At 55.1% G+C, this 22,148-nt stretch overlaps 3 protein-coding genes across 5 annotated transcripts; 1 reads left to right on the top strand and 2 right to left on the bottom strand.

Annotated features, from left to right (window-relative positions):
* The first annotated feature begins 2,494 nt into the window (after positions 1 to 2,494).
* HSP90AB1 (heat shock protein 90 alpha family class B member 1) lies at positions 2,495 to 9,710 on the top strand. The gene is made up of 13 exons (XM_084889766.1): positions 2,495 to 2,498; positions 3,300 to 3,365; positions 4,752 to 4,901; positions 5,528 to 5,734; positions 5,834 to 5,993; positions 6,142 to 6,275; positions 6,373 to 6,681; positions 7,227 to 7,392; positions 7,795 to 7,985; positions 8,105 to 8,252; positions 8,399 to 8,667; positions 8,924 to 9,257; positions 9,351 to 9,710. The coding sequence occupies exons 3-13, from the start codon at positions 4,752 to 4,754 to the stop codon at positions 9,458 to 9,460; spliced, it is 2,178 nt and encodes a 725-aa protein (XP_084745892.1). The 5' UTR covers positions 2,495 to 2,498; positions 3,300 to 3,365; the 3' UTR covers positions 9,461 to 9,710.
* A 172-nt stretch (positions 9,711 to 9,882) lies between these two features.
* Positions 9,883 to 13,532, bottom strand: SLC35B2 (solute carrier family 35 member B2). Of its 2 annotated transcripts, none has more exons than XM_084889767.1 (4): positions 13,375 to 13,532; positions 12,653 to 12,846; positions 12,285 to 12,439; positions 9,883 to 11,369 (listed from the first exon to the last, which is right to left on the bottom strand). In XM_084889767.1, the coding sequence occupies exons 1-4, from the start codon at positions 13,383 to 13,385 to the stop codon at positions 10,434 to 10,436; spliced, it is 1,296 nt and encodes a 431-aa protein (XP_084745893.1). In that variant the 5' UTR covers positions 13,386 to 13,532; the 3' UTR covers positions 9,883 to 10,433. The 2 variants fall into 2 exon arrangements, with proteins under 2 accessions (XP_084745893.1, XP_084745894.1); XM_084889768.1 differs by lacking the exon at positions 13,375 to 13,532 and adding an exon at positions 13,264 to 13,298.
* A 978-nt stretch (positions 13,533 to 14,510) lies between these two features.
* NFKBIE (NFKB inhibitor epsilon) lies at positions 14,511 to 21,062 on the bottom strand. Of its 2 annotated transcripts, none has more exons than XM_084889769.1 (6): positions 20,505 to 21,062; positions 18,008 to 18,110; positions 17,309 to 17,531; positions 16,256 to 16,344; positions 15,820 to 16,086; positions 14,511 to 15,094 (listed from the first exon to the last, which is right to left on the bottom strand). In XM_084889769.1, the coding sequence occupies exons 1-6, from the start codon at positions 20,873 to 20,875 to the stop codon at positions 15,029 to 15,031; spliced, it is 1,119 nt and encodes a 372-aa protein (XP_084745895.1). In that variant the 5' UTR covers positions 20,876 to 21,062; the 3' UTR covers positions 14,511 to 15,028. The 2 variants fall into 2 exon arrangements, with proteins under 2 accessions (XP_084745895.1, XP_084745896.1); XM_084889770.1 differs by having other exon boundaries at positions 15,847 to 16,086; positions 20,505 to 21,011.
* Positions 21,063 to 22,148: the final 1,086 nt, after the last annotated feature.

The raw sequence follows: 22,148 nt of genomic DNA on the forward strand, positions 1-22,148 counted from the left end.
TCCCACTGCATTTCCGGAGCGGGGAGTGAGGGCGTTAGTGGAGCAAAGGCTCTGAGCTGACCCACCCTGGAGCGTTTCTTTTCCAGTCCATAAAATGTGCACAAAATGTACTTACTTTGTCCTCTTCACAGGACTCTGAGATACTGTGAAGGCTCTTTGTGAACTAGGGGCAGATTTTTTTAAAATACATTTTTATTTCAGAGAGGAAGAGTGAGATAGAAACATCAGTGATGAGAGAGAATCATTGATCGGCTGCCTCCTGCACGCCCTCTATTGGGGATCGAGCCCACAACCCGGCATGTGCCCTTGACTGGAATCCTAACCCTAGGGCCTAACCCTAACCCGGGACCCTTCAGTCTGCAGGCCAACGCTCTATCCACTGAGCTGAACCAGCTAGATCAAGGGGCAGATTTTTATTTTTATTTTATTATTTTTTAAAAAATAATTTTCTTTCTTTCTTTCTTTTTTAATATATTTTATTGATTTTCCAAAGAGAGGAAGGGAGAGGGATAGAGAGCTAGAAATGTCGATGAGAAACATCGACCAGCTGCCTCCTGCATACCCCCCACTGGGGATGTGCCCACAACCAATGTACATGCCCTTGACCAGAATCGAACCTGGGACCTTTCAGTCCGCAGGCCAATGCTCTATCCACTGAGCCAAACCGGTTTCAGCAAGGGGCAGATTTTTAATTACCTTGTTTCCCCGAAAATAAGACAGTGACTTATATTAATTTTTTCTCCCAAAGTTGCGCTAGGTCTTATTTTCAGGGGATATCTTATCTTTCCATGAGCTAGGTCTTATTTTCGGAGAATGTCTTATTTTTGTGGAAACATGGTAGCTAGGCCCTTCTGCCCAGAGGGAGAGAGGGTGTGTTGAGGAAGATGCTCCTAGTTTGAGATTTCCATCAGAAACAGAACATCTTGGCCCTAGCCCGGTTTTGCTTAGTAGATAGAGCGTGGGCCTGTTGACTGAAGGTCTCAGGTTTGATGGTTTGATTCCAGACATGGGCACATGTCTAGGTTGCTGGCTTGAGCCCCAGTAGGGGGCGTGCAGGAGGCAGCCAATCAATGATTCTCTCTCATCATTGATGTTTCTCTCTCTCTTTCTCCCTCTCTGAAATCAATAAGAAAAAAATTACAAAAACTTATTTAAAAAAACAAAAAAAGAAACAGCTGGCGCAGCACCATGCCCCTTCCCACACTCATTGACATCTCTCAATCCTGGGCTGCTCACAGACCATAATGACAGAGATGAAATTGGGGTGGTGGTGGCAGGAGTGATGAGATTTGAGGTGTGGTGCAAGGAAAGCAAGGGTCCTTTGTTCTTTAGAATGCAACACATGAACACAGAAAACATGAAGAAGGGAAGACTGGGCACCAAGGCGAGTGAAGGGCTGCAGGTGGCAGTGGGGAAGCCCTCCCCAGCATTCCAGGGCCGGACAGAGTGGCGGAGGAGAGTTTGATGGACTTCTTCAGAGCAGGGAGTGGCCATGCTCTTCTAGAGGGCAGTGGGTCCTGCCGGCTTCCAACAAGAGGCCTTGGAAAGGTTAAGGACAGCTTGTCAGCTGGAGGGCATGACAATGACAGAGCCTGGAGAGTGTTAGGGTTGCACACGAGGCTGAAGTGGGTAAAGAACTATAAATTTATTACAGGTCTGATGCAAAAATTCATGCAAGGAGCTCGGCCCTCACAGCCCCGATTTTGTCCAAAAGGTCGTCCGGTAGTCTGGTCTAACTAGCATATAACACTTTTATTATAGATTAGGTCATCTGGAAAACCAGATGGGTTGAACCCCAAAACGACGCCGACACCCAGGGACAGGGAGTCAGAGATTTTTAAAGGACTCCAGGTGGGCTTTTTTGGTGAATTCTCTGAGTGGGCCCAGAGCTTAGGAAGGTCTGGAGGAGAAGCATAATGGTCTTCCCAAGTGGAATGTGGTCTAGACTCTCGATTCCAATAATTACAGGCTGCTGTTGTTCCTTGTGACTAAGCCCCTAAGGGAAAGGGAATGTTGATGAGATCTAAAGGTCAGTTCCCAGGGGAGCGGTTGTTGATTGAGTATTTGATCAGACCCAACGGAGAGGGCTGGCGGCTCGCAGCTGCTGGGCAGGCGCAGGGCCGGCTCAGGCGCCACCGCGGAAGGAAGAAAGCCATTGGCGGTGGCCCCTGCAGCGGGCACGCTCCAGCAGCCCCTTCAGGAGGCCTCCCAGAGGCCCTGCCACCTGCTCTGCCCAGCTCCGAGCAGCCGCAGAGAGACGACGACGAAAAGAAAGAAACCAGCTGAGACACAGCTCCATGTGCTCACACAGGACGATTGCCGGCTCTGGTGCAGCCGAGCCGGGGAGGGTCCCTCCGGTACGACCAGTTCCCGGTCTCCGCTCCAAGCAGGCGGCGCCCGCGGAGCCTGACACTGCGTGATGGGCGGGCAGAGGAAGGGGCCTCGTTAGCCTTACGCCCGTCCCGCCCCGCGAAGAGCGAGGCGGGCTGGCCCGGCGAGCGGCGAAGAGGGTCCGCCGGCTGCTCCCTGGAACCCAGGGGCTTGGGGGGACGCTCGGCCTCCGGACCCCGGCGCGGGGCGGAGCCGCCGCGCAGACGCGGCCCAGGCCGCAGCGGGAGGGGCGGGGCCTCGGGGCGGAGGGCGGGGCCTCGGGGGGGCGGAATCGCCGAGTCGGGTCTGGAAAATGCTGGAAATGTCGCAGCACTGCCGCCGTTGCTCCTTCCGCCGCACGCGGAAAAAGAGTCCCTCTTCCTCCCCCCGAGCCCAGGCCGGTGACCACCGCCAGCCGAAGTCACGCCCCGCGGCGAAAGGCTGGCTGGCCGGCCCTTCCTCGAGCTTTCCGCACGGTCCCTTACCCTCACGGGGTGTAGGAATGTTTAGGGTAGTTTATAGGAAGGTCGCCTCCCCATCCCCCTTTTTTAAGCGTCCCACGAGACTGGGACTCATACATGGAGGCGCCTGACCCACAGGTTTTTAGGGCGGTCAGAGAGGGCCTGGCTCCTGTGTCCACTGCTTATGTAACCTGAGCATCCCCAATCTCTCCGCCGGGTGGAGTCCTGCCTGGAAGAGCGGAGATGGAGCCACATAAACGAGTGCCTCCGATCCGGGTGCCCCGAGCGAGGCCGGCCCTCGCCTCTTTGGGCCATGACGTCACGGCGGGCGGGCGGCGGCAGGTGCGGGGCGGGTGGGCGGACGTTCTCCTATAAGGCGGAGGGATCCGTGGGCGGGGAGCTGGGTGTGCTTCGCCCTATATAGGGCGGTTGGGGGCGCACAGCCCCTCTCTTGAGTCATCCCGGCGCGCACGCAGCTTGCGGTTTGGGAGCCGAAGACAGTCTCTCGTGTGCTTGGGTCTCTTTCCTTCCAAGGTAAAGCCGCAGCCCGCTCCCGAAGGCTTTCCCGTCTTGAGAGCCCGTTAGGGTTGCTTTCGTTTATTTTCCCCAAAGCCCAGGTTTCGTTGTCTTGGAGGTGGGGTGGACGTGGGCTCCCCATTGCAGCTCGCTTTTTTCCTTCTGTGTTTAGGCGGCGGGGTTCCCCCCGCACACACATAGACCCCCATTCGGCGACTAGCCCCGGCCGCGGTGGGCCGCAGAGGAGGCCGGGGCTAGTGGGCAGCTGCACGTGGTGGCCGCGCCGGCCTGGGGCGCTGCCATCTTTCCCCTCCATTTCCGGACGCGGCCGCGGGCTCCGGAGGGTCTGCGGGATGGCGGTGGGTGTGCGCACCCGGGGTGACTCAGCATGGCCCGCTTATGTCCTGGCGGGGCCACCGCTCCCGTCGGACGCGTTTCCCAAAAAAGTGCGTGAGTGTCGGCGGCTAGGAACGCTCTAGGCCTCCATTGGCCTAGCGTCCTTCCAGATCTTTCCTGCAGTCCGGATGGAGGAGGAGGGGAGGGGCGGGCCCTGGGATATTCATGGGCTCCGCTCCCTGAGAGCTGAGATTGTTCTGGAAGCTTCTGGAGCCCAACGCCCCGCCCAGGTGCCCGGATGCTCGGGCGCGTAGGGAGGCTGCGCAGTGGCGCCCCCTCCTCCTCGTGTGTTCCCAGGCGACGGTTGTCCATCAGCGAGGAGAGGGTCGGCCTGGCGGACCCAGGCCACCATCTTGGCTGTATTTGGTTTGGCCCGACATTTCAGTCACGTGTGCGGAAAGGTTAAGATTGAGTAGTAGTTGGGTTTTTTTTCTTTTTTTTTGCTTTATTGGTTCTTTGTTTTAATAGCCCCCCGGGATCTCAGGTTACCCTCCCCTACCCGGGGAGGTAACGCATACCTAACGGGGGAGCAGTTTCAGATCCTTGCCGTTTAATGTGAAACTAGTGACCTTGGGGTTTTTCCCCCCTCCCAATCTGGTACCAGAAAAGCTAATAAAACTGATAGTCAGTGATTTCCACCATTTAAATATGCACCTGGGTTCCCTGGGATTCTTATTGGAGACACGTGAGTTGGGGCCAGTATTCTGCATGGCTAACAAGCTGCCAGGCGATGTTGAAGCTTTTGGTCCGTGGACCACTCAGTGGTTTGGCCTCCAGAAACCTGACCTTGTGTTCTGTTTAGGACCAGGTCAGCTTTCTCCCGTCAGTTGGTTCCCGACTAACCTTGCAGCCTGAAATCTTTGAGGAAAAGGCCCCTAAAGTGCTCGTAAATTGATAGTACCCAGCGCAAAGCAGTTTGAAGTAACTTGTTCCATGCTTCCATTGTGATTGGGGTGAACTTGAGTCTTCAATTCGGGCGGTCACTCTCTTTCGTAATTATTGTTTTAGATGCCGGAGGAAGTGGTGCACCATGGAGAGGAGGAGGTGGAGACTTTTGCCTTTCAGGCAGAAATTGCTCAACTAATGTCTCTCATCATCAATACTTTCTACTCCAACAAGGAAATTTTCCTTCGAGAGTTGATCAGTAATGCTTCTGATGTGAGTGCTTGAGGCGTCTTCGGTGGGGGTGGTATTTTGTGGGGTCTACTATTGAAGGGAATAAACCTAGCATTATAAAAACATTCGTCTTTGCTCCATGGATAGATGGGATATTGTACCCACCTGTATATCTTTTTACTTAATCTTCGCCCAGGACATGCTTATTGATATTAGAGAAAGCAGGGGCGAGAGGAAAAACATCTATGTGAGAGAGAACATAGAATCACAATCTCTCGTGTATGGAGCAACACTCCAACTGAGCCACACTGGCCAGGGCTGCATTCGGTTTTTTGTTTTTTTAATATATTTTATTGATTTTTCACAGAGAGGAAGAGAGAGATAGAGAGTTAGAAACATCGATGAGAGAGAATCATCGATCAGCTGCCTCTTGCACACCCGCAACCAAGGTACATGCCCTTGCCCGGAATCGAACCCTGGACCTTTCAGTCCGCAGGCCGACGCTCTATCCACTGAGCCAAACCGGTCCTGGCTGCATTCGGTTTTTAAACCTCAAGTTAAGGGTTATCAGAATTAGGGCTATGTGGGAGTAAAAAACAGGGAAAATGTGTTTGTTTTTTTCTTAGGTGAAGAGATGGAATTGTATAAATTGTAATTTGTGTTTGCAGGCCTTGGACAAGATACGCTATGAGAGCCTGACTGACCCTTCCAAGTTGGACAGTGGTAAAGAGCTGAAAATTGACATCATCCCCAACCCCCAGGAACGTACCCTCACTCTGGTGGACACAGGCATTGGCATGACCAAAGCTGATCTCATAAATAATCTGGGAACCATTGCCAAGTCTGGTACAAAAGCATTTATGGAGGCTCTTCAGGTATGTGGTATTTCAGCTAGGCGCATGTCGTTTGTATTTTTATCCATGGTCTTTGGTTTGCTATTTTTCAAAACTGACTTTTTAAAAACGTTTTGGCAGGCTGGTGCAGACATCTCCATGATTGGACAGTTTGGTGTTGGCTTTTATTCTGCCTACCTGGTGGCAGAGAAAGTGGTTGTGATCACAAAGCACAATGATGATGAGCAGTATGCCTGGGAGTCTTCCGCCGGGGGCTCCTTCACTGTGCGGGCTGACCATGGTAGGTTGGCTTTCCTATAAAGGTTACTGGGTTAGCATTCTGGGGAAAGCGTTACTAGAGTATCCAATCTGTAAAGCAGTTACCTTTCACTACCCTTCTGCGTTTAGTTTCGTTTCCTCTGTACTCCATTGTGATTGCCTTTTTCTAGGTGAGCCCATTGGCCGGGGCACCAAAGTGATCCTCCACCTTAAAGAAGACCAGACAGAGTACTTGGAAGAGAGGCGGGTCAAAGAAGTGGTGAAGAAGCACTCTCAGTTCATTGGTTATCCCATCACTCTTTATGTGAGTATGGGCTGAAAACCCTCACATGCAAGGTGCATATTTCCCTCCCTTTTCCCTGGTGTTCTGTCCCCTAACCTATTGTCTTTTGTACTTTCAGTTGGAGAAGGAACGAGAGAAAGAAATCAGTGATGATGAAGCAGAGGAAGAGAAAGGGGAGAAGGAAGAGGAAGATAAAGATGATGAGGAGAAACCCAAGATTGAAGATGTGGGCTCAGATGAGGAGGATGATAGTGCTAAGGATAAGAAAAAGAAAACGAAGAAGATAAAGGAGAAGTACATTGATCATGAAGAACTGAACAAGACCAAGCCCATCTGGACCAGAAACCCTGATGACATCACCCAGGAGGAATATGGAGAGTTCTATAAGAGCCTTACCAATGACTGGGAAGACCACTTGGCAGTCAAGGTGAGGAAACCCTGTATGCTGGCTCAATAGGCGGAGCAGGTAGAAGGGTGTGGCTGATAATTAGACAAATGAAACTTGCCCAACTTGTTGGTAGCTGTGAACTGAATGTCAAGGCCCAACATGAGTTTACTTGTGACACTACTAGGGTGGAGAAATTGCATCCTTTTCAGTGACCTCTCTTTGTATCCATGGTAACCTTACACATCTTGGGTTTGGACCTGACTATTCTCTAGATTCATTTAGGATATTAGGGCTTAATTTTCTTAACAGCTGCCCTGTCAGTATACTCTAGTGCAGGGGTCTTCAAACTGCGGCCCGCAGAGGAGTCTGATCTGCCCGCCAGGTTTTTTGGGCAGTGAGCGCAGCCGAGGTGTTACAGTAGGAATTAGTTCATATAGTCCGGCCCTCCAGCTCTCTGAGGGACTGTGATCTGGCCCCACTTTAAAAAGTTTGAGGACCCCTGCTCTAGTGCCTAGGAAAGATGGTGTTGGGTCTAAAGTTTATGCTTAACCTTGAAATGTACTGTTGCTTGTCTCAAATTTCAGCACTTCTCTGTAGAGGGTCAGTTGGAATTCAGGGCATTGCTGTTCATCCCCCGTCGTGCTCCCTTTGACCTCTTTGAGAACAAGAAGAAGAAGAACAACATCAAACTCTATGTCCGCCGTGTGTTCATAATGGACAGCTGTGATGAGTTGATACCAGAGTATCTCAGTGAGTATCCTCTTGCTCTAATGTGTTAGTTGGGTAAGTCCTGTAAGGCCTTCAGCATTTTCAGAGGGACTAAATATATCTTCAAATATGTTTTTGTTTATTTCAGAGAGGAAGGAAGAGGGGGGAGAGAGATAAAACATCAATGATGTGAATCATTGATAGGCTGTCTTCCTGCACACCCCCCACTGGGGATTAAGCCCATAACCCAGGCATGTGCCCTTGACTGGAATGGAACCTGGAACCCTTCATTCAGTCCAAAGGCCCACAGTACTATCCACTGGCTAGGCCTTACCTTAGATAATTAAGGATTCTCTGAAACAGCAAGTGAAGATTCAGTGAGGGGAAAAATGTGATCTGCTTTTTTAAAAAATTTATTGAGCTTTCTTTACTTTGTGATTGTAGACTTTATCCGAGGTGTGGTGGACTCTGAGGATCTGCCCCTGAACATTTCCCGAGAAATGCTCCAGCAGAGTAAAATCTTGAAGGTCATTCGTAAAAATATTGTTAAGAAGTGCCTTGAGCTCTTCTCTGAGCTGGCAGAAGACAAGGAGAACTATAAGAAATTCTACGAGGCGTTCTCTAAAAACCTAAAGGTAAAGAGGCAGCAAATGCTTACATTGTTTATAATTACCATGTGGTGTGTTTTTCATTCACATAGAGAGTAAGAGGTTATCTTCAAGTGAGATTGTTGTTTTTCTTTCCACCCTTAAAGCTTGGAATCCACGAGGACTCAACTAATCGGCGACGCCTTTCTGAGCTTTTGCGCTATCACACCTCCCAGTCTGGAGATGAAATGACTTCTCTCTCAGAATATGTCTCCCGCATGAAGGACACCCAGAAATCCATCTATTATATCACTGGTGCGTTGGAGCCTAGGTCTACCCGAGGGCCTCCTGAGTAGAGGTGTAGGGATTGGGGGGGGGGGGGGGGTGTCATTTAGGGGAGGCTGAGGAACCTGGTATGAAGTGTTTTGATCTTTGACTCACATTAAGTAATAACCCTACAGGTGAGAGCAAAGAGCAAGTTGCTAACTCTGCTTTTGTGGAGCGAGTGCGGAAGCGGGGCTTCGAGGTGGTGTACATGACAGAGCCTATCGATGAGTACTGTGTGCAGCAGCTCAAGGAGTTTGATGGGAAAAGCTTGGTCTCAGTTACCAAGGAGGGCCTGGAGCTACCTGAGGATGAAGAGGAGAAAAAGAAGATGGAAGAGAGCAAGGCCAAGTTTGAGAACCTCTGCAAACTTATGAAAGAAATCTTGGATAAGAAGGTTGAGAAGGTAAGCAATTCTGGGACTGATGTATTTTGTAACAAATGCCTTTAAGGCTGTTTTCCCTCAGAATCTTGTGTTGCTACACAATGAGTGATTTTAAGCAACCTAATTTAGTCATCTAACCTCTTGCTCTCTTAAGCAAGCAGGTTTAAGGTTGCTGTTACCTTAAAATTTGGCAAAGATTGAGCATTTTTTTTTCTTCTAATAAAACTTTTTACCTTAAAATTTAATATAAACTCAAGGTTTTTGTGACTGCCTGTAGGTGACAATCTCCAATAGGCTTGTGTCTTCACCCTGCTGCATTGTGACAAGCACCTACGGCTGGACAGCTAACATGGAGCGCATCATGAAAGCCCAGGCACTTAGGGATAACTCTACAATGGGCTACATGATGGCCAAAAAGCACCTGGAGATCAACCCTGACCACCCCATTGTGGAGACTCTCCGCCAGAAAGCAGAGGCAGACAAGAATGACAAAGCTGTCAAGGACCTTGTGGTGTTGCTGTTTGAAACTGCACTGCTCTCTTCTGGCTTCTCACTTGAGGATCCCCAGACCCACTCCAACCGCATCTACCGCATGATCAAGCTAGGCCTAGGTGAGTACCCCTGTTAAGGAACTGCTCTTATATGGACAGGTTTGACTTGGGTGCTACTTGGGTCAAATCTCGTGATGTTCTTTCCCACTTCAGGCATTGATGAAGATGAAGTGACGGCTGAAGAACCCAGTGCTGCTGTTCCTGATGAGATCCCCCCTCTTGAGGGCGACGAGGATGCCTCTCGCATGGAAGAAGTAGACTAGGAGTTTCTATCTGCAGATCTTGAGTCCTCTGTGTAGTCTTCATGGCTCCCCCCGCAGCCCTGCGTGGCCGTAGCCCACCTGATTTCCTCTGACGTTTAGTGGCTTTCTCCTCCTGTCTTTCCCTAAGACAGGTTACAATGGCCTCAAGCCCTTTCCTCATATTTGACAGTTTTGGATGTGTTATGTATTGTGTTTTTTTTTTATTTTGTTCTGAAATTAAAGTATGCAAAATAAAGAAAATGCCGTTTTATACAGTTTTGCTCCTTTTGAGTTCCCTTAGCTGCTCTATCCCTCCCTTGCCATCAGAGAAGTATGGGTTATATGATAAATAGTAAATGTCACTGAGGACCATCTTGAAGTCACATAACACTGAAGAGAACTACCATGTTAATACCATCCACCAAAATACAGGACCAAGTCCATTGCAGCAGTTTAATTTAATAAAAATAAAATTATGAGAGCAGAAAGTTACATTTTCCAAGTACCAAAACCTGCAACCAGCTCTGAGCAGAGCCATGGGATCCAGGAGCGGAGGAGGGTGGTGGTGCTGGTGCGGGCAGGACTCTCCTCTCCCCAGCACAGCACCACCTTCCACTTATCCTAGGACAGCAGCACTCTGCTTATAATCACCAGAGTTAAATGCAGGCGTCTGGGAGGGAGCCTAAAGGATATTCAGAGGGGACAAGCACTGGTGAGGTTGCTGGCAGAGCTACCTGGGCAAGACTTCAGGGGATTTCTGGAAGATCCCTTCACCTTCCGCCCCTCCAAACTGCCTCCCCTGGGGCTCGAGTCCTAGAGGGCTGGTGACTTAAGGCAAAGGGGAAGGTGACCACCTAGCCTCCCTGCCCCTAACGCAGAGCTGGTCTGTGACAGGAAAGCCTGCATTTTGCCCTGAGCCAGCCACCTGTGAGAAGCTACAAAATAGGAGAGGAAATTGGTATGGTGAGGATCTTCATTTTGCCAGTTGGGTCCCTCAAACCTGCACAGGGGACTCGATGGGCACAGCCTTCTTTCCCCGTTGCTTTAAGCGGCCCCGGGCATAGACTCTGAGCAGGAGGGCAGCAAAAACCACAGCCACCCCCAAACCCCCCACTACAGTGATGGTGTGGCCATAGAGGAGGCAGGAGAGCAGAATGGCAAAGGCCTGGCGGAGAGTCATGATGATGGTGAAGACTGCGGCCCCGAACTGTCCGATGGTGTAGAAGATGAAGAGCTGGCCACACGCGGAGCACACTGAGAGCAGCAGGGCGTGGGCAGCAAACTCACTGTGTCTCCCCATGAAGCGGGTCCCCTCCAGGAGGGCCCCCTGCTCTAGCAGGGAGCCCACTGTGAAGAGGCAGGAGAAGAAGTTGACCCCAAGCATCATCTGCACTGATGACATCTTATAGGCAAACAGGGCATCCTGCCAGTTTGAGGTGAAGCTGTCAAAGGCAATGTAGCCGCCCAGTAGGATCACGCCGGAGAGTGTGGTAGCCTGTGAACTCCGGGGCTCTGGTCCGCTGGACAGCAGAAACATGCTGACCCCAACGGAGATGAGGCCTGCTGTCAGGTACTCCCAATGTTCATAGCTGCGCCGAGATACCAACTTCCCCATTAGCATGACAGGGATCACCTTAGAGGCCTTGGCCAGCACCTGAGTGGGGAAGCTGACAAACTTGAGAGCTTCATACTGACACCAGCTGCTAAGCACATTGGACAGGCTGGCAAAGGAGTACTGATACATGGGTGCCCCATGGCGGGGCTGTTTGAAGAAGAGGCAGTAGAGGCCGGCCACAACGAATGCCAGCACTCGGTTCATCAGCACCAGAAACTGAGAGTCTGTGAAGCGCTCACCTGCCCACGTGGCGGTGGCCCCATAGCTGCGGGTCATCACTCTTTCCTGCAGCACTCCCCAAGTCAGGTAAGACACCTGGGTGGGGGAGGGGGGAGATAAAACATAAAATAAGGAAAAGGTTGGCAGAGAAGAATTTCATCAACCTCCCTCTTCCTCAGAAGGCTAGTTTAAAGGACAGCATACATAATTTGGTTCCTCTGTGAAGTTTCCCTTTCCCTCTCAAGCCTGGATTTAGCTTGTAGGGCAGTGGTCGGCAAACTGCGGCTCGAGAGCCACACGCGGCCCTTTGGCCCCTTGAGTGTGGCTCTTCCACAAAATACCACGGCCTGGGCAAGTCTATTTTGAAGAAGTGGCGTTAGAAGTTTAAAAAATTTGGCTCTCAAAAGAAATTTCAATTGTACCGTTGATATTTGGCTCTGTTGACTAAATGACTTTGCTGACCACTGTTGTAGTGAACCACGTGTGTGTGAAACACAACAAATGCTTTAGAACTGCCCAAACCCTGTCTGTCCCCACAGCAGGGTTTGTTAGAGCTGACTCCATCCCAAATATTTTCTATTTCCAACCAATTCAGGCAGGCAAGAATTGGACAACTATCAGTTTAACATGTTACATGAGGTGGAACTAGCAGTGTCTACTCAAAAATGCCATGAGGTCAGTATCTTGGCACCCCTTCTCAGATGTGGTGTGGGCGAAGGCTGAATGGCTTCCCCCCAAACTTTTATCAGTGGGTTTACAGTACAGTATGTGAAAGACATCACTGCAGAGGAAAGTGTAATAATAGGACAGTTAGGACTGAAGTCGGGGGTGGGGGGGCATTTTCTCCCATCATTTCTAAGAAGATGGTGGTACAGGGTGCCCCTAGGAGGGGGGCACACAACCAACTACATCCCGGTTGGGACTGGAAGGGTGAGAACTTTGGCTCCAGAGACCCTGCCCACCGTGGCCCAAAGCAGGAAGAGAAGCAGAGCCTGCCGAATGCCTGCCTACCTGGAGTCCCACCGCACAGAAGAGCAGCTTCAGGGCCTGCCACGTAGGAGTGGTCTCGGCGGGCTCTGTCCGGGGAGCCAGGGGAACCTCATCGGAGGCCTTGGGCTCATTGCCAAACACACACACTTTGACCAGAGGGAAGCAGAGCCCCCTGCCTGAAGAAGGCGCACACAGTCAAAACCCCGGTCTTCTTCAGGGCAGCCAGTCTGCCCTGCTGTTGTCTTCCTCCCCTTTCCCCCTCCTTCCCTTCCCTTCTCTTCCCTCCCCTCCCTCCCCTTCCTCCCTCTCTTTCTAAGCCACATCCCTGCTTAGACAGCTGGCCAACACTTTGTGGACAGAGCACACTTCCCCACCCTTTGCCCACACACCTGTCTCCAGGTAATTCTTCCGCCTGAAGTACCGCACCAGCAGGTAGCCAGGGAGCATGAAGCTGGCATAGCCAGCAGCATTCACCAAAAAGCGGAAGAACCATTGCTGGGTCCATGACTCCGGAGGGGCTTCGGGGGTCTCCCCACCTGCCCCCAGGGAGGGGATGGCAACCAGCACCACCACTGCCCACCACCTGCGGGGGCGGAGGACGTAAGGGTTAGGGAGCCGTTAGTTCATCACCCACCGGCGATGAGGGGACCACACTGGAGAAGGGCCCGGAGTCATCTCCCCGCCCCCTCCGCTGCAGCCCAGCCGGGACAAAGAGCCTCTCTCTCCCCTTGGGGGGCCGGCGCCGTCCAGGCAGGGCTCCCTCCCTCCCTCCCGGGGCCGGCGCCGCCCCTCCGGGCACACAGGTTCCCTCTGTTTCCCTCCAGCGGTCGCCAGCTGCCCCGGCCGGCGGCGGCGGCGGCGGCGCCCCCTCCTTACACCCCGCCTTCCGGGTTTCCGGAGCGCCGGGGTTCCCCCCAACTCCCCCGCCTGACGCTCCCTAACGCCCCCAAAAAGCACAAGCCCCCAGCACGCCCCCGCCGGCCTAGCCGGCTCCGCAGACCGTTCGGCGAGCCCACCGCCCCGGCAGCTGGGAACCACCCGGCCCACCCGGCGGAGCAGCGGTCACGTGGCCCGGCCCCGTCACGTGGCCGTGCCGCCCCCGACCCCCCACCTGGCAACCATGGTCCGCGCCGCGTGGGGCGGAGGGGGGCCGGGGAATGCGAAGCCCCGGGCCGCGCGCGCCCTCCGCTCCCGCCGTCGCCTCCCGGAGCTGCCAGCGAGCCAGCGGCCAGCGGAAGTGCCGCGATCTTCCCGCCTCCCTCCGCCGCGGCCGCCCCCCTGCCCCCCGCCCGGACCACGCAGCGCCCCGTGCTGCCGCGGGCCACAGCGCCCCCGCGCGGCCCGGAGGGAGACGGACTCGACGCCTGGGTATGTGCCGCCCTGCGCGGGGGAGGTGGGGAGTCGCAGGCCCGGGCCTCCCCCTGCTTCGTCATCGCCCCTAGGCCTCACCACCAGCCCCGAGGCAATGCCGTCTTAGGGGCACTTCCCTTTCTGTTACGGTTTTCTGACCGGAAGATGTCTCCGTTTTTGGAGGGGCCATCAGTCTGTCCTTTAAGGCTCTGCATGACCTGGCCCCAGCCCGCCTCGCCCACTCACCCTTCCCAGGCAGAGCCACGCTGGCCAGCTCTCAGTTCCTCTCCTTCCCTCTCCCACTGGGTCGAGAGGACGCTCAGGGGCCTCCCCTGACCGCCCAAAGTATGGCTCTCTTCCTACTCCGTTGTTCTCCTTCCCATCAACTTGTGATGACATGTTACATGGAAATACACTCTTAGGATTTTAATGACTGCCTCATTCACTAGACTGTATGCTCCAAGTGGCCAGAGACTGTGTTGATTTATTCCCATAGTCTTCACCCCAGCAGAGGCCTGACCTAGCAGGTCCCTCAAACACGTGTGGAATATGAGGAAGGAAAAAACACAACACATAAAAAGCCGTAGCTCCCTTGTGTCTGCCCCCCAAGGCCAGCCCTTCTCCCCATCACCTCCAAGGCAGTGGCAAGGCCCCCTTATTTCTATCTCCTTACTTATTTCTCTTGGCCTCCACCCTCTGCATTTCCACAGAAAGGGCCAGGAACTCTGCTGGACAGAGGCCTGAGGACCGTCAGCCCTCCCCCCGCTACCCAGCAAGGTCCTCTCCTGCTCAAGTGATCACCTCCTCTCTGCCTGCCTCCACCGCCAGGTCACAGGGCAGGCCCGTGTAAAAATCCCCAGCGCACACAGACATGCATTCGCACAAAACAACTTGGAGGGGGGGGAGGGACTTTTTAAAAGTCTGTGCCGTTTTAGTGTCATGTTATTGAAACTTCCCCTTCCCCAAGGCTCAGTCCGGGGGCCTTCTGTGTCAAGTCTTCAAACACCAGTTCTCCATAGCAGTGAGATGGGAGCGCTGAGGGCTCTGCTCGCTCACATTTCAGTTTCTCTCCTCACTCGGGAGAGTCCTTGTTTCCCTGCGGGCTGGCAGTTTTAGGGTGACCCGACGTGGGTGGGTACAAGAGCTCCGGCCATCTTCCAGAGAGGCTTCACCCTGGACACGCGGGGCTTTGGGGTGGGAGGGGTCTTCCCTGAACCTCCGTCCACCGGGAAGCTCTTCGTTCCGGCCGGGCTGGCCCTCACTTGTGACCCCTCCTCTCGGCGCAGGACGGTGCTGGCCCAGCGGTCCCAGGGCTCCGGAAGGGCACCTGCCTGGGCCCAAACTGCAGCGACCGTGGCTCCAGCTTCCAGAAGGGGAGACGGGAAGCCTCCAGGGCCCCAGACCCTGCCCTGGCTTCAGTCGGCACACATCAGTGGCTTTCCAGAGATCTTTAGGTCATCGAAGGGCAAAAGAGCAAAGGGCTGAGAAAGGGAATGGAGAGAGGCAAGATCAGGGTCCAGCGGGGAAAAGGCAGTGGTGGGGAAAGGGAGCCGGGGAGACCTAGTAGGCCGTTTTCTCCCTGTCAACTGACTCTTGGACAGGAGGGAACAGATCTTCCTACTAATCTCCCAAATGGCAATCCCTCTGGGCTAGCAGGAGTCCCAAGGCCTTAGGCAATCCTCCCCCTCGAAGAACATTCCTGACTATCACAGATAAGAAGGACCCCGGAGGTGATCGGCCTGTGGGTCTAGTTTCTGGGGGGGTGGGGTGGGGGAAGGGTACTCACAAAATGTTTTGAATATTTTTTTTACACTGAACACTTAAAAATGGAGACTATACAGAAAACCTAGGTTTCACCTCTCTTAAAACATTCCCGAGACCGAGAAATACTGGGCACCTTCCTCCTCTGCCCCTATCGGCTGAAGCTGAATGGAGTGACTCTCGGACAGAGGCTCTCTGGCCTCCCACAGGCCCCGCCACCCACTGCGCCACATCTGGCCTGCTCCCCCCACCCACGTTCGCTGTAGCCCAAGTGTGGGCTGAGAGAGGGGCAGAAGCTTGCCTAAGATCCCGCAGTTGGCGAGTGACAGAATGGTGGATTGCCCCCCGGGATCCTAACTCCTTGGCTATTTCAGCCATTACCGCTCCTGTCTCTGCCAAGGGTGTGGGAAGGTCTGGAGGGCAAAGCTGAGTGTACGCCTCTTACATCCTCGGCCAGGTCCTGGGGCATCACATCCTCGGCCAGGTCCTGGGGCGTCTCGTCCTCCACGTTCCTCAGCAGAGAGTCGGCACCTGCTTCTCGCAGCGTGGATGAGATGCTCTTGAGACCTCGGCCTGCAGCAAGGTGCAAGGGTGTGCACCCATTGAGCATACGGGCGTCTACCCGGGCCCCAGCCTGGAGCAGGAACTGTACCAGACTCCGCTCTTGGGTCTCCACAGCCAGGTGCAGCGCCGTCTTCCCACTCGTGCCCTCCTGGAGGGAAAGAAGGATGTCTTCCAAGGCCCTCAAGAGGAAGCACGCTGGGTCCAGGCCCCGGATAAGGTGTGTGCCACCTGCTTCTGACACTGGGAGTGGACCTGAGGGCTAGAGCACGTGCCAGGGCAGACACTGGGCCAGGCAGCGCCCTGATTGGCCACCTCACCTGCACATCAATGTCAGCTCCGTTTTCAAGAAGCAGTTCCATGAGTGGCTGGTTCCTCTGCAGAGTGGCGATGTGGAGACAGGCCAGGCCTAGGACGGAGCGAATGTGGAGGCTGCTAATCTGCATCCACCAACTCTCTCTCTCCCACTCTTCAGGGACCTCCCTACCCTTCGGCCCCAAGGGACCCACTGCCCACTCAATGCCTCTGATCACAGGGCTGTTAAAACCCAAACCCAAAAAACCCCCTCAAAAGTCTGAGGGGAAAGGAACGTAAAGTTTCCATCTTTTCAGAGTCATGTTATTGAAACTTTCATGCTTCAGGGGTCAGGTTGCTGAGTGACACCCCCATACAGGCACCCGCCCCTGACATCCCCCTCCCCCATTCTCTAGCTCGATAACTCTGCCTGCCTTGAAACCCTGGCCACAGCCACCTTCTTCAGAGGTCTCTGGGATCCTCAAGCCCCAGCCCCTCCCAGAGCCACTTCCTCCCATGCGTTTCCCTGCCTTTTTGCCATCTCCTTTCTGGCTTGGGTTCTCTGCTTAAAGAACTAGATTCAGACTCCCCAAGTCTGCGCAAAGGTCCCTGCTCCATGAGGCTTTCCCTGACCACCATTCAGTCACACAGCCCCACCCCCCACATTCTAGTTCTTCTCACTCTGTGCTACTTTCCCGAGGCACTCACTGCCTTTTAACCTACTAGAGAATCCGCTTCTTATATGTCTTGTCTATCGCAATCGCTCTGTTTTGTTCAGAGATGCAGTCCCAGCTCCTAGAATAGTGTCTGGCACATAGAGGCCCTCAGTACATCTTGTTGAATTAACGATCTCTGTTAAACTGTATCTCAAGGGCAAGATTTAGTGCTCTGTTTAGTACACAACAGATTCTAAGTAAATTCTAAATCAAATTCATTCATTCAGCAAAGAGGTACTGAGTATCTATGTACTTAGAACTAGGGGTGCATCAATGGATAAGCTATGGTATGACAACCCCCCTCCCCCCACTCCTTCCCTGAGAGGGGGGTCCTGGTCTCTTGTCCCCTGTGGCAGCCTGTACCTTGCCAGTTTTGCAGCTGGAGGTCCAGGGAGTGAGGCGGTCCTCGGCCTGGCTCCGGCTGTCCTTCCAGCAGGCAGCGGGCACAGGTCAGGTGCTGGCGCTGGCAGGCCACGTGCAGGGCTGTGTCACCATGTCGGTCTTGCAGCGTGCGGCTGGCCCCTTTCAGCAAGAGGGCCTGGACTGACCCCGGCTGGTCCAGATGCACAGCCAGGTGGAGCGCCGTCTGCGGGCACAGAGGGTCACAGGGCCACTGCAGCGTGCTCCCCCCTCTGGGGACACGCTCAGGTGGGCACAGGACTGACAACAGCCGGCACCTTCCTTGAGGACGGCTTATAGAGGCGATGGCCCTGCTCTTCCATGGCCACATTACCAAGCCCTTCCCTCTGTCGCCCCCCACCAAGCTCTTGGGACTCTAATCCTGGAGGCAGGCTGAGGGAAGTGGATCCCGCAGCAGCTGGTATGTGCCTCCATCACAACTCTTGTCACCGTGCTGTGCAATTGTGTTGACGTGAGTCCCTAGTCCAGGCTCAAGCACCCTGTGGGCAGAGGCCGTGTCTTACTCATGTCTGTATCCTCAGCTTCTAGCTCAGGGTCCTGCATGTGGTTTCCTGAGGAAGCAGCCTAAGGTCACTGTGGCTGCTCGGGATGGCTGCCAGGGCAGGCATGGGTATCTGGACACAGCCTGCCCTCTCCACCCACCTGGTAAAGGTTGTTCTGAATGTCCAGGACCTCCTGGGGCAGCAAAGCCAGGCAACAGAGCAGCACGGCGGGGGCCTCATGAATCACCGCCAGGTGGACCAGCCTGGAGGGCAGGGCAGGGCAGGGGTTAGTGTCGGTACCCAGGTCAGAAAGAGTGGGCTGGGGTCCTGGGGTTAAAAGGGACACATCTCTAAGAAGCCACCCGCAGGATAGGTGCAGGAAGTAAGCATTTGGGCCAGGAAGTGAGGGTTGGTGTGGGAAACCAGATTCCCGGGGCTGGAGGCTCCAAGTTCCCATCTCTGGCCTTCCAGAAGGGCCTCGGCTCAGTGGGCGGGCGGGCAGGGTGCCGGGGCCAAGGAGCTTCCTGTCCCACCCCCTACCCCCGCTGCCCCAGGGCCTCCCAGACCAGCTGCAGCTCCAAAGCCAAACTGAAAGCTGCTGGGGTCGTGCAGAGGTGGTTTCCAGGGCTGAGCTCCCCACACCCCCCAGCCCAACAGGGAGTTCAGAGACGGCAGGTGGGGGTCACCTCCCCGCACCCAAACTCAATGTTGCACATGCCAAGGGAGAGAGAACAGAAGCTCTTGAATGAGCAGCAAGGAGTGCCACATCCTGTCCTGTGCCCCCAGCAGGGGAGTGGGTCTAGAGGGTCCCTCTTCAGACAGCCAGACTGGCCGGGTCTGGCCAGAGCCCTCACTCTGTGTGCACCTCCGAGGCGAGGTCTGTGCCGTGTACAAAGTATGTGTTCGTCAGGGGACAAAGAGCCCTAACCTAGGGGTGGGAGGACAGCTGGGAGGGGAAGTTCCAGTCCTGGGGTTTCCCCGCATCAGGTGGGGAAAATGAAAGCCAGAGCTGGAGGGTCTCAGCCCGGACAGCTGCCTTGGGACGCGGTGACTGGGGGTAACGAGGCTGCCGGGCCTGTCTGGGCCGGGGAGGGGGCCGCTCGGCAGTGGCGGCGAAGGGCTGGCTGCGGGCAGCAGCAGGAGAGAGTGACGAGGGAGGGAGGAACCGCTCTGGAAATCCCCTCGGCCAGGACCAGCTCTCTGGGTCACATTCCTGCAGCCACCTCCCTCTCTCCCTCAGTCTCCCCTCCTCCCACTTCCTCTTCCCACTTCCATCTGTCCCACACCCCAGACACTTCCGAGGGAAGAGACTCCTTTGGGGGAGTCCTGCCACCTCCCCACCGCCCATTCTAGACACACCTGTCTCCAACCAGAGGAGGCAAAGGCTGGGCAGGGAGGCTAACAGAGGAGGGCAGCATCAGAAGTCCCCACGCCCTGGGTCAAAGGTCAGCCACAGGCATTCCACTCGGAGCCCCCACTCCCTGGGTCAAAGGTCAGCCATAGGTATTCCACTTGGAGCCTCTACTTCCTGGGTCAAAGGTCAGCATAGGTATTTCACATGAAGGCCCCCAAATCTCGGCTCTGGGCCTGAGGGCTGCTGATTTGGGCACAGAATACACAAAGTACAAAAGGCCTGGGGCCACACTGGGTCTCTGTCAAAGGTCACCTAGGATTATGACCCTTGCATTTCCAAAAAGCAGATAAGAACAGACACTTCCTGCTCCTTCTACATCCTTTCTTCCCTGTTCAACATCCCTGACCTGGGACCCCAGCTCCCGCCCTTCTGTTTCTAACCCCCAAATGCCCGCCACCCCCTCTCCTAACAGTGTTTTTTCTTCCCGAGGGGCAAACCCTCAGCCGGCCTGACCTTGTGCACTACTGCCTCCTCCTCCCACTGCTTCCTACCCAGTCCCACCAAGACCCCCCTGGGCCTGGGGAGAAATGGCAGGCAAGGAGGTCAGGCAAGACAGTGAGGGCTGGGGGGACTTGGGAGACCGAAGGTGCCGGTAAAGGCTGACTCCAACCCTCACTTCCCCTTTCTCAGCAGAGAGGAAGTAGGCTGCAGCAGCCAGCCAGCCGCCTGTCAGTCTGCTGGGGCAGGAGTGTCCCAACCTGGCTCCCCCCCCTCAGGGCCAGCTTAGCTCTGCACCCTGGCCGTACTCCCACCCCGGCTTCCTGGGCTCCATGGGTCACCTGTCCCTGGCATCTCTGGTTCCTTGAGACAGGGCACTCTGAGGTCAGGGCCTGGGAATTCCAGATATTGTGCAAGCAAGGAGGCCCTCTCCCCCAGCAAGAAACACACACACACACACACACACACACACACACACAAAACAAAACCTGGACTGGTCAGGGGAATTTTCTCTTCCTAGCGGTGGCTTATTGGTAGGTTTCCAGAATCCTAGGTGCCTGGTAAGGCCCTGCCAGCTCTGCCCGCCTCCAAAAGGGAGGGCAGAGATGATCCCCGGTCCTCTGGTCTGGGCCTGGCTGGAGCTCACAAGTGCGCTGAGAGTGAAGTTCGGAGTTGGGAGGAGAGTGGAGAATGCCCCGTCCAGGTCAGGTGCCTGGAGGGGGCATTACAGAGGGGGGTGCTCCCGGGGAGGCCCCCAAGTTAGCATGGGGAAGGAGTGCAGTCCCAGCCTCGCCCCTAGACTCACGTGTCTCCGTCCTCCGAGATGTACGTGAGCGCTTCCAGCTGCTGCGGACTCAGCGCCCCGGCTGGGGGGAGCGGCGAGCCCGGGGGCGGGTGTTCGGTCTCAGGGACCCCCAAAAAGGTCAGAGGCTCGGTGAGCGACGAGGAGCCGTAGGTGGAGTCGGCCCTCTCGCCATCGGTGTCTTCCTTCTCCGGGGGCTCTTGGCCGGTGCCCGGAGGATGGGTCCAGGGCTGGGGGCCCGCGCCGCCCGGGGCCCGGGAGGCTGGGGCCGGGCCGGTCTCGGGCAGGGAGCGCAGGGAGCGCAGGGACTCGATGCCCGAGTCACACTGGCTCTCGTCCGACTCGTCCGTCCCCTTGCGCGCCGCCTCCGACATGCCCGCGGCGCCGGCCCGCGGGGGCCCGGTCCCGGCAGGCTCCGGCTGCGGGCCCCGCTGCGCCGCCTTTCCGGGTGGCAGGGCCGTCTTGCGGGGCGGGCTCCCGGCCCGGAGTGGCCTCCTTCCGGGGCTGCTGGGGTCCGAGGAGCCGGCGAGGAGGGTGGGACAGGCTCGGAGCTCCGTGGGGTCCGCCGCAGAGGTTCCTCGGGGAAGCCGGGATGCCCGGTCTGACGCGCTCTCTCTGGACCCGCCCCTCAGGCCCCGCCCCCGACAGGCGCTTCCGGGCACAGGCCCCGCCCTCCGGAATCCCCCTGACCCCGCCCTCTGCGCTGGCTCCGAGTCCCGGGCTACCTGGTCCTGACTCACTGGTGTGTGAATTCACCCATTCATCATCCTCCCATCCATCCATCCATCCATCCATCCAGCCAGCCAGCCAGCCAGCCAGCCAGCCAGCCAGCCAGCCAGCCAGCCAGCCAGCCATCCAATCACCCCTCGGTCCATTCATTCATTCATTCATTCACTCCCCCCCTTCTTTTCCATTCTTTTTTAAAATATATATTTTTATTAATATTTTACAGAGATGAAGAGAGAGGGATAGAGAGTTAGAAACATCGATGAGAGAGAATCATCGATCAACTGCCTTTTGCACACCCCCTACTGGGGATGTACCCGCAACCAAGGTACATGCCCTTGACCGGAATCGAACCTGGGACCTTTCAGTCCGCAGGCCAACGCTCTATCTACTGAGCCAAACCGGTTAGGGCTCCATTGTCTTTAAAGGTTAGTGATTCTCCCTTTGGGTCCTGGGTAGAGGTTCTCCTATGTCAACTTCTCAGATCACAGAGAATTGGGCATGAGGATGTGCTTTTCAAAACTGGGTTTTCTCAGGCAGACTGTTGTCTAAATGAAGGAGGTTGGTCATGCTCTTTTTGTTGTCTAAAAAAAGCAGAGTGCACCCACTGCTGTGGCTCAGTGGCTGAGCATCAACCAGGAGATCATGGGTCAGTTCCTGGTTGGGGCACATGCCTAGGTTGCAGGCTCATGCAGGAAGGAGGCAGCTGATCAGTGATTCTCTCTCATCATGGATGTTTCTATCTCCCCTCTCCCTTCCTCTCTGAAATCAATAAAAATATATTTTAAAAAATTAAAAAGCAGAGTGGTCATTCTTTCCAGGGGTGAAACACTGGTCTTTGTGGTTGCAACACTTGGTTACCCCCATCTACCAGGGAAGGTTACTTCCTCATGGCGGGGCCAGGATGGGGAGGCCCCAGGC

The sequence above is a fragment of the Pipistrellus hanaki genome (assembly GCF_964339955.1).
Source record: "Pipistrellus hanaki genome assembly, chromosome: 7".
Lineage (NCBI taxonomy): Eukaryota > Metazoa > Chordata > Mammalia > Chiroptera > Vespertilionidae > Pipistrellus > Pipistrellus hanaki.

What these genes read in the sequence shown, in the direction of transcription:
- HSP90AB1 (XM_084889766.1), top strand. Translation starts at nt 4,752, where the DNA reads ATGCCGGAGGAAGTGGTGCACCATGGAGAGGAGGAGGTGGAGACTTTT. An exon ending in CGTTCTCTAAAAACCTAAAG is followed by an intron (nt 7,986 to 8,104) that starts GTAAAGAGGCAG and finishes CCACCCTTAAAG; the next exon opens with CTTGGAATCCACGAGGACTC. An exon ending in CATGATCAAGCTAGGCCTAG is followed by an intron (nt 9,258 to 9,350) that starts GTGAGTACCCCT and finishes TTCCCACTTCAG; the next exon opens with GCATTGATGAAGATGAAGTG.
- SLC35B2 (XM_084889767.1), bottom strand. An exon ending in GAAGAATTACCTGGAGACAG is followed by an intron (nt 12,440 to 12,652) that starts GTGTGTGGGCAA and finishes CGCCTTCTTCAG; the next exon opens with GCAGGGGGCTCTGCTTCCCT. An exon ending in TCTGTGCGGTGGGACTCCAG is followed by an intron (nt 11,370 to 12,284) that starts GTAGGCAGGCAT and finishes TCCCCCACCCAG; the next exon opens with GTGTCTTACCTGACTTGGGG.
- NFKBIE (XM_084889769.1), bottom strand. Translation starts at nt 20,875, where the DNA reads ATGTCGGAGGCGGCGCGCAAGGGGACGGACGAGTCGGACGAGAGCCAG. An exon ending in CCAGCTGCAAAACTGGCAAG is followed by an intron (nt 16,345 to 17,308) that starts GTACAGGCTGCC and finishes GCTCCGTCCTAG; the next exon opens with GCCTGGCCTGTCTCCACATC. An exon ending in GAGCTGACATTGATGTGCAG is followed by an intron (nt 16,087 to 16,255) that starts GTGAGGTGGCCA and finishes CTTTCCCTCCAG; the next exon opens with GAGGGCACGAGTGGGAAGAC.